The following is a 12412-nucleotide window of genomic DNA, read 5'->3' as shown; positions in this document are numbered from 1 at the left end:
TGCAGCGTAGGTTCATGAGGTCAATTCCTGGAATGGCAGGATTACCTTACACTGAAAGACTGAAGCGAGTGGGCTTGTATACCCTTGAGTTTCGAAGATTGAGAGGGGATCTGATTGAGACGTATAAGATTATTAAAGGATTGGACACTCTGGAGGCAGGAAACATGTTTCCGCTGATGGGTGAGTGCCGAACCAGAGGACACAGCTTAAAAATGCGGGGTAGACCATTTAGGACAGAGCTTAGGAGAAACTTCTTCCCCAGAGAGTGGTGGCTGTGTGGAATGCTCTGCCCCAGAGGGCAGTGGAGGCCCACTCTCTGGATTCATTTAAGAAAGAGTTGGATAGAGCTCTCAAAGATAGTGGAATCAAGGGTTATGGAGATAAGGCAGGAACAGGATACTGATTAGGAATGATCAGCCATGATTATATTGAATGGCAGTGCAGGCTCGAGGGGTTGAATGGCCTACTCCTGCACCTATTGTCTATTGTCTTGTCTATTTTAAATCTTTCTCCTTTTACCTTAAAAATATGCCCCTTAGTTTTAAACTTCCCATCCTGGGGAAGAGCTACAGTGGCAATGCATTGCTTTAACTGCTTGTTACAGTCTGGACTTGTTGGATGGTTGATACTGAAAATCTCTTTCCATTCTATGGTAAGGGAGACACTGAGAGGTTGATTCTCATGGAACAAGGGGACAAGATTTCAGTAGAAGGGACCGATCATTTCAAACTGAGATGAGGAGAAATGTTGTCACTGAAAAAGTTGTGAATTTTTGGAATTCTTTCCTCTGGGAAGTTGTGGTCACTCCATCATTTAAGGTTGAGATCGACAAGTCAAGAGATATAAGACAGGAGTAGAGGTGAAACTGAAGATCATCCATGAACAGTCTCCTCCTGCTCCAATTTCTTATCTTCTTATTTCTTGCTATTCCTCAAAGGTTAGAACAGGCAGTTGAAGAGAAGAATGTGACCCTCAGTTATGCAGGGGAGAGCTACCAAGCAGGATATGAAACAGGAGGACAGTGGTCTTACCCAACAAGTGCAGTGGACTTGATATCTGAGAGGATAAAGAGAAACATTGCATGGTGGGTCACTGCTGACCCACCTAATCACAGAGCAGAGAACTGTCCAAAAACTGGGAGAGGATGAACAGGAATGGAAGAGATTCAATAAATAGCAGGCCATCTGTCATTTTCATGAGAATCATAGAATCCCTACTGCCATTCAGCCCATCAAGTCCACACTGTCCCTCCAAAGAGCATCCCACCCAGTCCGCCCCTACCTTATCCCTGTAATTCTGCATTTCCCATGGCCAATTCACCCAGCTTGCACATCTTTGGACTGTAGGAGAAAACTGGTGCGCCCAGAGCAAACCTATGCCAACACAGTGACTCAGTATGCTTGGCACTGCTGCCTCATAATGCTTGGGACCCGGGTTCGATTCCAGCCTCGGGTGACTGTCTGTGTGGAGTTTGCATGTTTGCCCCGTGTCTGTGTGGGTTTCCTCCGGGTGCTCCAGTTTCCTCTTACAATCCAAAGATGTGCAGATTAGGTGAACTGGCCATGCTAAATTGCCCATGGTGATCAGGGATGTGTAGGTTAGGTGCATTAGTCATGGTAAATGTAGAGTAATAGGGGAATGGGTCTGAGTGGGATACTCTTTGGAGAGTCGGTGTGGACGTGTTGGGACAAATGACCTGTTTCCACACTGTAGGGGATTTGATGAACACGAGGAAAACATGGAAACTCCACACAGACAGTTATCTGAAGGCGGTATCAAGCCCGGATCTCTGGCTGTGTGAGGCAGCACTGAGTCACTGTGCCATCCCTAAATTCAAGGGCAACTTTAAAAACATTTCAACAGATACAAAATAAAACTACTCTTCTTGGAACAGAGAAAGGTCAGATGAGATTTGATAGATGTGTTTAAAATTATGAAAGAATTAGATAGCATGAATAAGGATCAACCATTTCTACTGGCTAAAGAGTTGATAAGCAGATGGCACATATTTAAAGAGCTTAGGAAGAGTAATGTTTATCCACAGAGTGGGGAAGATCTGATTGGCAGTCTTTCATAGGTGGAAAAAGCTCCAAAAGTAGCCTTTGAAGGGAATTGGAAAACTACTTAAAGAGAAGAAGACTGCAGAGGAGAGAAAAACAAACTGGGAAATAGAATGCTCTTTGAGAGAAGCTGAATGGTCTCTTTCTGTGCCATATTGCTCGTCCAGTTTGTTCTGTATAAATATTTATGCAAATCATCTCTCAGTATCATTCAAAACATTTTATTCCAGTACTGAGGTTCAAAATGGAAGTTTCAGTCTTCGGAATCAAAACAGCTCAGAAGGAGGTTAATCTGACTCATCAAGCCATGCTGACTATCTGATGGATCGCATTCTCTTGTCATCCTGCAATCCCTGAAATGCTCATCCAGTTTATTTGAGAAAACACACTTAACCGATATGTTTCTTGTTACTGGCTAGAATTCCTAACCTCATGGACAAAACTTGAATAACCTTTATCATTTTTAGTCTTTTGTTTACCACCTTTGCTCATCCAACATTCATTTTGAACAATAAGTATAGCAATATAAATAATCTGTTGTTTGAGTAATGAACCCCATCCAGTTGGAACAGAATGAAGCAGCATTCTACACTGCAGTTTGCAAGATTGGCGGTGATTAGAATAGAATCCCTACAGTGTGGAAACAGGCCTTTCAGCCTAACAGGTCCGCGCCAACCCTCCAAAGAGTAACCCACCTAGCCCCATTCCCCTACCCTGTATTTACCTCTGACTAATGCACCTCGCCTACACATCCCTGAACACTAGGGGCAATTTAGCAAAGTCAATTCGCCTGACCTGCATATCTTTGGATTGTGGGAGTAAACCAGAGCACCCGGAGGAAACCCATGCAGACACTGGGAGAATGTGCAAACTCCACACAGGCAGTCGCCCGAGGCTGGAATTGAATCCAGTTCCCTGGTGCTGTGAGGCAGCAGTGCTAACCACTGAGCCACCATGCCACCCCAAATGATGATTGCTATGTCTTGGTAGGAGTTGGCAAGGGCTGATCCTCAGTCCTTGATCAATTGGATATATTTACACCAACAAACTAATACCAACTAAATTCCTGACGAAGGGCTTATGCTTGAAACATCAACTCTCCGGCTCCTCAAATGCTGCTTGACTGGCTGTGCTTTTCCAGCACCACACTCTTTGACTCTAATTAAATTCAAATTTATATTAAAATATAAAATACATTTTGATAATTTTGCTTTCCAGAATGTGTGCAGACAATACTGTGCAGCCAAACTAAATGCCTAAAATTCCATGTTATTGTCAGTTCTACTCATATAGTACCATCCACAGGAGCCTTTGCCTACCTGAGGACAGAATAAGAAATGAGGCTGCAAAGGATTTTGGAAAAGGAGGAGGTCAATACATGATCTATATTGGGGTCAGTGAGATAGGCAACAATAGGGAGGAAATCATACAGAGGGATTATCAGCTGGTAGGGATTCACTTACAAAGACACAACGTTTGGTGGCTCAGAATGATATTCTCAATGACATTGGCACAGATCCGGAAGGGAAATAGGAAGGGGTGATCGGGTCAGTGAGAAGGTGTCACCCATCAGGGACAGGAAGGTTTACACCAGTTAGATGAAGTTCTGTTTGGACATGTAGAGCATTGTATATAGTACTGGAAACCACACCTTAGATAGGATATCCTGGGCTAGGAGAGAGTACAGCATTGTGTAATCAGCAGATCCAAGGTGCGGGGGCTGGGGTTATGTAAAACTAGACTTGTATTACCATTATTAACACAAGTGCTTTGGTTGAGGTATTGGGGAGTGTGTTTCCACTAATCAGGAATCCAGGAGAAGGGGATTAAATCAGAGCCAGACATTCAGAGGAGAATCTGGGAAAACCTTCCTCAAGGCAAGTGTGGAATGCTTTCCCACAAAGACCAGTAGATGCTGGTCCAGTAAACAATCTAGATAAAACAGAGTTAAGGTATAACCATGACTATTCAGTGGCAGAATAGCCCACAGGGATTAGTGTTTTTGCCCAAAACATTGATTTTCCTGCTCCTCGATGCTGCCTGACCTGCTGTGCTTTTCCAGCACCACTCTAATCTAGACACGGGGATTAATGCTCTCCTCCTGATCCTAGCTTCCCCCATAAGAGGAAACCTTCTAGTTCTAACTTATTTGGAAATCCTAAAACCCTTTGTAGCATTTTCCCACACATCCACTCCTGCTCCCTTGTGATATTTGTAGTTCTGGGTAGGGCTGTGTGCTTCCTCTTTATTTGAGGAAGAATGTTCTAGCAATGCAGGGAATGCAGCAAAGATTTACCAGAATGATTCCTGGGATGGCAGGATTGACATCCGAAGAGAAACTGAATTGGTTAGGACTATATTCGCTGGAGTTTAGAATAATGAGGAGGGATCTCATCGAAACCTATTAAATTCCAACAGGATAAGGTAGGGTAAACCCAGGAAAGATGTTCCCGAAGTCTGGGGAGTCCAGAACCAGTAAGTCACAGTGTAAGGATATGAGGTTGGCCATTTTACGAGAAATTGATATGAGGAGAAATTTCTTCATCCAAAGAGTGGTGAGCCTGTAGAATACTCTGCCACAGAAAGTGGTTGAGAAGGAGTCAAATACAGTTCTTCAGGCTAAAAAGATCTAAGGTTATCCATTAATCCTCAATGGAATCATCCCGTAATCTTCTTTCCTCCAGACATAATTAAATTCTTGAGAGGGGGCTTGAACCAATGACCACTCAGGGGTGTGAGTACAAACACAACTGCCACTTCAGGATCAGAATGAGAAATTCTAACAAAATCTGCCATGCTTTGTTTACAATTTCACACATTTCTTCTTTCAAAGGACGAAATAAAACAAAAGAAAATGAAAATAATGGAGAAGAGTGATGCACTGAGAAAGAGGATTGAAAGGGAAGAAAGAGAGATGTTTGAATATTTGGACAGAGAGGAGAAACGGGTAATTGTGGAGATTGATGCTCAGATCAGAGAACTCAGTGACAGAGAGAGTAACACTCAGGAATACCTCAGCAAATTGAGTTACATCTCAAAGGAAAAGGGAACTATCTTCATAAAGGTAACAATTTCTGCTTCTGTCGTGGGAAACTAATGATTGTTTTTCTGAAGATTGACAGATCAGCCATTTAGAACTTGTTCCTTTAAACATTAACCCCCGGTTTATATCTCTGTTTGCAGCCTGTATTTTTAATCCTGCAATTAAGTTTGATCCCAATAAAAATGCAAGTAATGTACTAACGCTGTTCTTTGTTGGCACAAATATGTTAATACTGCTCTCCACTTCTATATCTTTGCAGACGTTTAATTCGAAAGCTGGCAAGTAAGTCACACATTACCTTTCGTAACAGAAAACTGAACAAATTAGAGACAATGCCAAAAAGCATGCACTCAACAGAATCTGGTTTCCAGCATCTGCAGTCATTGTTTTTACCTGGTTGATTTTAACCCTACTGCGAATCCTCTTGCAAGGATGCCTGCCTTGAAGAAGTTTTCCTCCTCTCTCTACAAGACTTTCTGTTATATAAGCAGTTAAGCAACACAACACAGATTTTACTGCTCCTCGGATGCTGCCTGAACTGCTGTGCTCTTCCAGCACCACCAGTCCAGAATCTGGTTTCCAGCATCTGCAGTCATTGTTTTTAACCTACATTCTCTTTAACCCAATAGTACCTCTGGTCAGTTCCATTTCCATACTTTCTCAAACATGGCTGTTATGTAGAACCCTTACTTAACGGATATGATCTAGTGTTGTGCAGGTAAGGATCAGGGAAAGAAGTGTAGAGAGAAACCCAGAATTTGATATAAGGATGTCCAAGCAAGATTTTGGATCAATGCAGAGACTGACTGAACTCAGAGAATGGAGAGGTTCACTGCATGAAATGTGACATTATCGTTTTCAGACTGAGTTGAGATTTGAGTTCTAAATCCAGCACAGTTGCTTCAGTAAATTTCACCTCATGTTGTATTTATGCAAGTCATTGCCTTGGGCCAATAGTTGAGCATTGGGTACAGTTCTGGAGTAGCCCATTATAAAAGATACAGAAGCCAGGAAGTATGTACAATTGAGGCTTACTTGGATGGGATCAGGAATGAGAAGCCACAGATATGGCTGCAACAAAAATGTTATGAAGAGGATCAAATTGAGGGATTCAAAATGACTGAAGATTTTACCAGAGAGGGAATGCATTAACTGAGAATTATTACAAGTAGAATAGGAAAAGTTGGAGGATTTATTTTCTATTGAAACGAAAGGCTGATAGATATAGGGAAATCTGGATGACTAAGGAAATTGAGGTTAAGAAAAAGAAGGAAGCATATATCAGGTATAGACAGGATAGATCAACTGAATCCTTAGAAGGGTATAAAGGCTGTAGGAGTATACTTAAGAGGGAAATGATTTTGTTAAGAAAAAGAAGGAAGCATATGTCAGGTATAGACAGGATAGATCAAATGAATCCTTAGAAGGGTATAAAGGCTGTAGGAGTATACTTAAGAGGGAAATCAGGAGGTCAAAAAGGGGACATCAGATAGCTTTGGCAAATAGGGTTAAGGAGAATCCAAAGGGTTTTTACAAATACATTAAGGACAAAAGGATAACTAGGGAGAGAATAGGGCCCCTCAAAGATCAGCAAGGTGGCAGTTGTGTGGAGCCACAGGAGATGGGGGAGATATTAAATGAGTATTTTGCATCAGTATTCACTGTGGAAAAGGACACAGAAGATAAAGACTGTGGGGAAATAGATGGTGACATCTTGAAAATGTCCATATTACAGAGGAGGAAGTGCCGGAAGTCTTCAAACGATTAAAAGTGGATAACTCCCCAGAACCTGATCAGGTGTACCCTAGAACTCTGTGTGAAGCTAGGGAAGTGATTGCTGGGCCCCTTGCTGAGATATTTGTATCATTGGTAGTCACAGGTGAGGTGCTGGAAGACTGGAGGTTGGCTAACGTGGTGCCACTGTTTAAGAAACGTGGTAAGGACAAAATAGGGAACTATAGACCAGTGAGCCTGATGTCAGTGGTAGGCAAGTTGTTGGAGGGAATCCTGAGGGACAGGGTGTACACGTATTTGGAAAGGCAAGGACTGATTCGGAATAGTCAACATGGCTTTGTGCGTGGGAAGTCATGTCTCACAAATTTGATTGAGTTTTTTGAAGAAGTAACAAAGAGGATTGATGAGGGCAGAGCAGTGGACGTGATCTATATGGACTTCAGTAAGGCATTTGACAAGGTTCTCCATGGCAGACTAGTTAGCAAGATTAGATCTCATGGAATACAGGAAGAACTAGCCGTTTCGATACAGAACTGGCTCAAAGGTAGAAGACAGAGGTTGGTGGTGGAGAGTTGTTTTTCAGATTGGAACCCTCTGATCAGTGGAGTGCCACAAGGATCAGTGCTGGGTCCATACTTTTCATCATTTATATAAATGATTTGGATGTGAACATAGGATGTATAGTCAGTAAATTTGCAGATGACACCAAGATTGGAAATGTAGTGGACAGCGAAGGTTACCTCAGATTGCAATGGGATCTTGATCAGATGGGCCGAGAACCGGCAGATGGAGTTTGGATAAATGCGAACTGCTGCATTTTGGATAAACAAATCTTAGCAGAACTTATACACTTGGGGAATGTTGCTGAACAAAGAGACCTCAGAGTGCATGTTCATAGCTCTTTGAAAATGGAGTCGCAGGTAGATAGGATAATGAAGACGATGTTTGGTATGCTTTCCTTTATTGGTCAGAGTACTGAGTACAGGAATTGGAAGGTCATATTGGTTAGGCCAGTGTTGGAATATTGCATGCAATTCTGGTCTCCTTCCTATCAAAAAGATGTTGTGAAACTTGAAAGGGTTCAGAAAAGATTTACAAGGATCTTGCCAGAGTTGGAGAATTTAAGCTATAGGGAGAGGCTGAACAAGCTGGGGCTGTTTTCCCTGGAGCATTGGAGGCTGAGGGGTGACCTTATAGAGGTTTACAAAACTACGAGGGGTATGGATAGGATAAATAGACAAAGTCTTTTCCCTGAGGTAGGGGAGTTCAGAACATAGATTTAGGGTGAGAGGGGAAAGATATAAAAGAGACCTAAGGGGCAACTTTTTCACGCAAAGGGTGGTAAGTGTATGGAATGAGCTGCCAGAGGAAGTGGTGGAGGCTGGTACAATTGCAACATTTAAAAGGCATTTGGATGGGTATATGAATAGGAAGGGTTTGGAGGGATATGGGCCAGATGCTGGCAGGTGGGACTAGATTGGGTTGGGATATCTGGCCGGCATGGACGAGTTGGACCGAAGGATCTGTTTCCATGCTGTACATCTCTATGACTCTAAAAGTTTCTTAAGCAAAGAACGTTGCACCATAGTGGCTCATCAGAAAAAGACATCATTTTAAAAATATTTGGTTAATTATTTGATGAACAAGAACATAAAGTAATGTGGGAGGACGGTAGGGCATCAAATTGAAATAAATAATTGAGGATGATGACAGGTTCTATAACTGGACTGCGTTGATTTAGTTGATAACAAATAAAGAGTTGTAGAGTCATACAGCACAGAAACAGACTCTTCAGTCCAACTCATCCATGCCAGACATCCCAATCTGACCTAGTTCCATTTGCCAACGTTTGGCCCATATCCCTTGAAACCCTTTCTATTCTTCTACCCATCCCAATGCCTTTTCAGTGTTGTAATTGTACCAGCCTCCACTGCTTCCTCTAATAGCTTGTTCCAGACATGCACTACCCTCTGCATGAAGAAATTACCCTCAGGTCCTTTTTAAATCTTTACCCTCTCACCTTAAACCTTTGCCATCTAGTTTTGGACTCCCCCACTCTTGGAAAAACACCTTGGCAATTCACTCTAGCTATGCCCCTCATGATTTTACAAACCTCTATAAGGTCACCCCTCAGTCTGTAACGTTTCAGGTAAAAAAGTATGTAATACAATAAAACATTTTATGTTTTCAAAGTGCTTCACACCAATACATGTTTGAAACATGTCAGAGAAACATAGAATAACAAGGCATTCAGTCTTCACACAGCAAGATCCCACGGTCTATAAATGAGGAAAGTGACCAGTTAATAAAAGCAGTTAATATTCAGAAGGTCAGGCAGCTCATGTGGAGGGAAGCAGGATTTATTTTGAAGCATTGTAAAGAAGTGATCAGTTCATTTAGTTCAGTGAAGCAAGATCAACAGTGTATGGGCATTTGAGGAGAATTACCCTACTCCTTAAGTAAGGCTGTAGAATCTTTTCTATTCATCTTCAGGTGATAAAGGTGGCTTTGCTGGTGACCTCTGCCAACCACACAATGACATTTATGTTGGTTCCTGAGGCAGAATTTTGAATGAGACGTAGGTCACATAGTCATGCAGATTTGGATGCATTTTTACAACAGGGTTTTGGGGGGAGGTCAGGAGGTGAGTTACTCAATGCAGGGTTCTGAGTCTCTGATCCATGCCCAGCGCAAGTCTATGCTAGCACAACCTACAGCCTTCTCTCAGTGAGAACATCCTTACCTCAGAGGCACAAGAGTCATTCCAGAGACCAGAGCACAACATCTGAGCAAACTTCTACTGCCCTCAGGGGAGTGATCTGCTGAGCTGGGGGTGATCGGCTGACCTTGGGGTGATCTGCTGGCTGGGGGTGGATCTACCTCTCAGATGAAATGTTAAACAGTGCTCTGCCGATCCTGACCTGATGGTATATTTGGTATCCTATATGGTGTTTTGAAGAACAGCAGGGATTTCTCCCTCAATCTTTGGCCAATATATAACCCCGGCACCATCACCACCAGATCAGGTGATGTGTTATTGTCACTGATCAATGAGGAGTACTTTTTCATCTGACAGCAATGATAATATTTCAAAAGAACTTAATTAGTTGTAAAGAACAGTATGTCCTGAGGTTGTAAAAGGGTTGTAAAAATGCAAGGTTTTTATTGCTTGTACTTTGAGGGACACTTTGCAAGGAAGATATTGCAAGATATTGAAAAGAAGCCTGCATTCCAAATTGAAGGACCATGACAAAAATGTCACAATGAAACACTTTTTGCTTCCTGACTCTGAAAGACTAATCTCTGTTGTCTTTTGCAAAGCTCACAGCTTTTAAATGTACTTATGATTTATCAGATTGCAAAGTTTATCAAAGCCATTTCCAATGCTCCCCACTCCGAGCTTCGATACAGCAAAACTGCAGGCGTTGGTGCAGTGGTTGGAGGAACGAGTGGAGAGGAACAGGGATGTCACAATCTTACTGTGTAAGTAATGAAGCAACTGGGTTTTCAATCCATCAGGCTTAATGTCAGTAGCTGCCTGTGTGGGACAATTGGGCGCTGGCTATTTATCATTTCCATTAAGCCATTTATTATAGGAGCATCAGTTAATCTGCATGCAAATATCAAGTAACTTGCTGATGTCTTGTTTGAATTATGAATTTGAATTTTACTCACATGAACATATCCATGTCCAGTTCCAAACATTAATAAATTCTAGCAATCAAGACACAAGTTCATTTCTGTAGAAAAGCAAAAAGAGTGATCAATTTTTAAAGATGCTATTAAATCAGACAATCATACAGTATAGAAGAGGATTCTGGATCAGTGGTGCTGGAAGAGCACAGCAATTCAGGCAGCATCCGAGGACAGGCATGTCCTCGGATTTTGCCTGTCCTCGGATGCTGCCTGAACTGCTGTGCTCTTCCAGCACCACTAATCCAGAATCTGGTTTCCAGCATCTGCAGTCATTGTTTTTACCTAGTATAGAAGAGGCCCTTTGGCTCATCGAGTCTGTATTGGCAAAACTACACTAGGCCCGTTTTCCTACACTAGGCCCAAATGCTTTGACATTTCAGGTGCTCATCCAAGGACTTTTGAAAGGTTGTGATGTTTCCTGCTTCAACCACCCTCCCAGGCAGTGCATTCTAGACCCCCAGCACCTGCTGGTTTTTCTTCACAACACTCTAAACTTCCTGCCTTTCACTTTAAAAGTATACCCCCTTTAAAAGTATATTGACTCTTCAATTAAGGAGAACAGTTGCTTTCTAATTGCACCATCTATGTCCCCCATAATCTTACAGACCTCATCAAGTCCCCCACAAACTTTTCAGCTCCAAAGAAAACAACTGAGCTTATCTAACCTCCCTGCATAAAAACTCCGACCCAGGCAACATCGTCGTGAATCTCCTCTGTACCCCCTCCAGCGCAATCACATCCTTCCTGCAGTATGCTGACCAGAATTGCACACTTTACTCCAGCTGTGACGTAACCAAAGTTCTGAACAGCCCCAACATGGTCTCTCTGTTTCTATAATCTGTGCCATCAAGGCAAGTGTCCCATATGCCTTTTTAACTACCCTATTGACCTGTCCTGTCACGTTCAGTGATCTGTGGACAAGCACCCCAAGATTCCTCCATTCTCCTGAGGTTCCTGCTTTCATTTGTTCATGGCTAGGTCAGCACTTATTGTGAATGGTGCTGAACGTTGTGTGGTCATCAGTGAGCATCCCTATTATGACCTGCTGATGCAGGGAAGGTCATTGACCAAGCAGTTGGGCTCAGGATGTTACCTTAAGGACCTGGCAGATCAGAGGCCCTTCTCATGGGTCTGCTCTTGGGTTTGGCCAGGCTGGCTATAAACAGGTCCAGACAGTGAGCTGAGGATGGGATCATCTCTGCTGACTCTCTACCCCTCTTCCACGATTATGTTCAAGTCCAGGTGTCACTGGAAAGGGAACATGTGGTGTCCATTACTGCTCTTGAAGCCTTTATAGAGAGGTGGGCACTGTGGGGGATATAGTGCTTTATTTCCCCCTCCAACTTCATTTTGATTTAGTCTCCTCCCTCTCTGTCTGCACCACACCACCTACAACTCTTTTTCTTTTTAGCAGTGCCCTTAGAGGCTTTGCTTGTAAATATATTCAATTGGCAGTATGAGTATTTTTCTGGTTAAAAATAAATAAAATCCCTGAGGGTCTGAAGTTTTGTGGTGCAGAAATAATGTCCCTGCCTCTGAGCCAGGAGCCCTGGGTTCAAGTCCCACCTGCTCCAGAGGTATGTAATAACATTTCTGAACAGGTTGTTTAGAAAATATCTATCCTGAGGAATTCTTGGGTGTTGAAATTGCTGAGTTCCAATTACCACAACCATCTTAGAACATAGAACATGGAACAATACAGCACAGAACAGGCCCTTCGGCCCACGATGTTGTGCCGAACATTTGTCCTAGCTTAAGCACCCATCCATGTACCTATCCAATTGCCGCTTAAAGGTTACCAAAGATTCTGACTCTACCACTCCCACAGGCAGCACATTCCATGCCCCCACCACTCTCTGGGTAAAGAACCCACCCCTGA

At 42.7% G+C, this 12412-nt stretch overlaps 1 protein-coding gene across 1 annotated transcript in view; it reads left to right on the top strand.

Annotated features, from left to right (window-relative positions):
- Positions 1-12412, top strand: part of LOC122565141 (E3 ubiquitin/ISG15 ligase TRIM25-like) — a 36300-nt gene that overhangs the window by 19058 nt on the left and 4830 nt on the right. The window contains exons 3-5 of the mRNA XM_043720805.1: positions 4894-5124; positions 5363-5385; positions 10193-10320. Of these exons, the coding sequence (XP_043576740.1) occupies positions 4894-5124; positions 5363-5385; positions 10193-10320 (382 nt within the window). The remainder of the gene's footprint in view (positions 1-4893; positions 5125-5362; positions 5386-10192; positions 10321-12412) is intronic.

The sequence above is a fragment of the Chiloscyllium plagiosum genome, chromosome 31 (genome assembly GCF_004010195.1).
Source record: "Chiloscyllium plagiosum isolate BGI_BamShark_2017 chromosome 31, ASM401019v2, whole genome shotgun sequence".
NCBI lineage: Eukaryota > Metazoa > Chordata > Chondrichthyes > Orectolobiformes > Hemiscylliidae > Chiloscyllium > Chiloscyllium plagiosum.
This window is presented reverse-complemented; position numbering and strand designations above follow the sequence as displayed.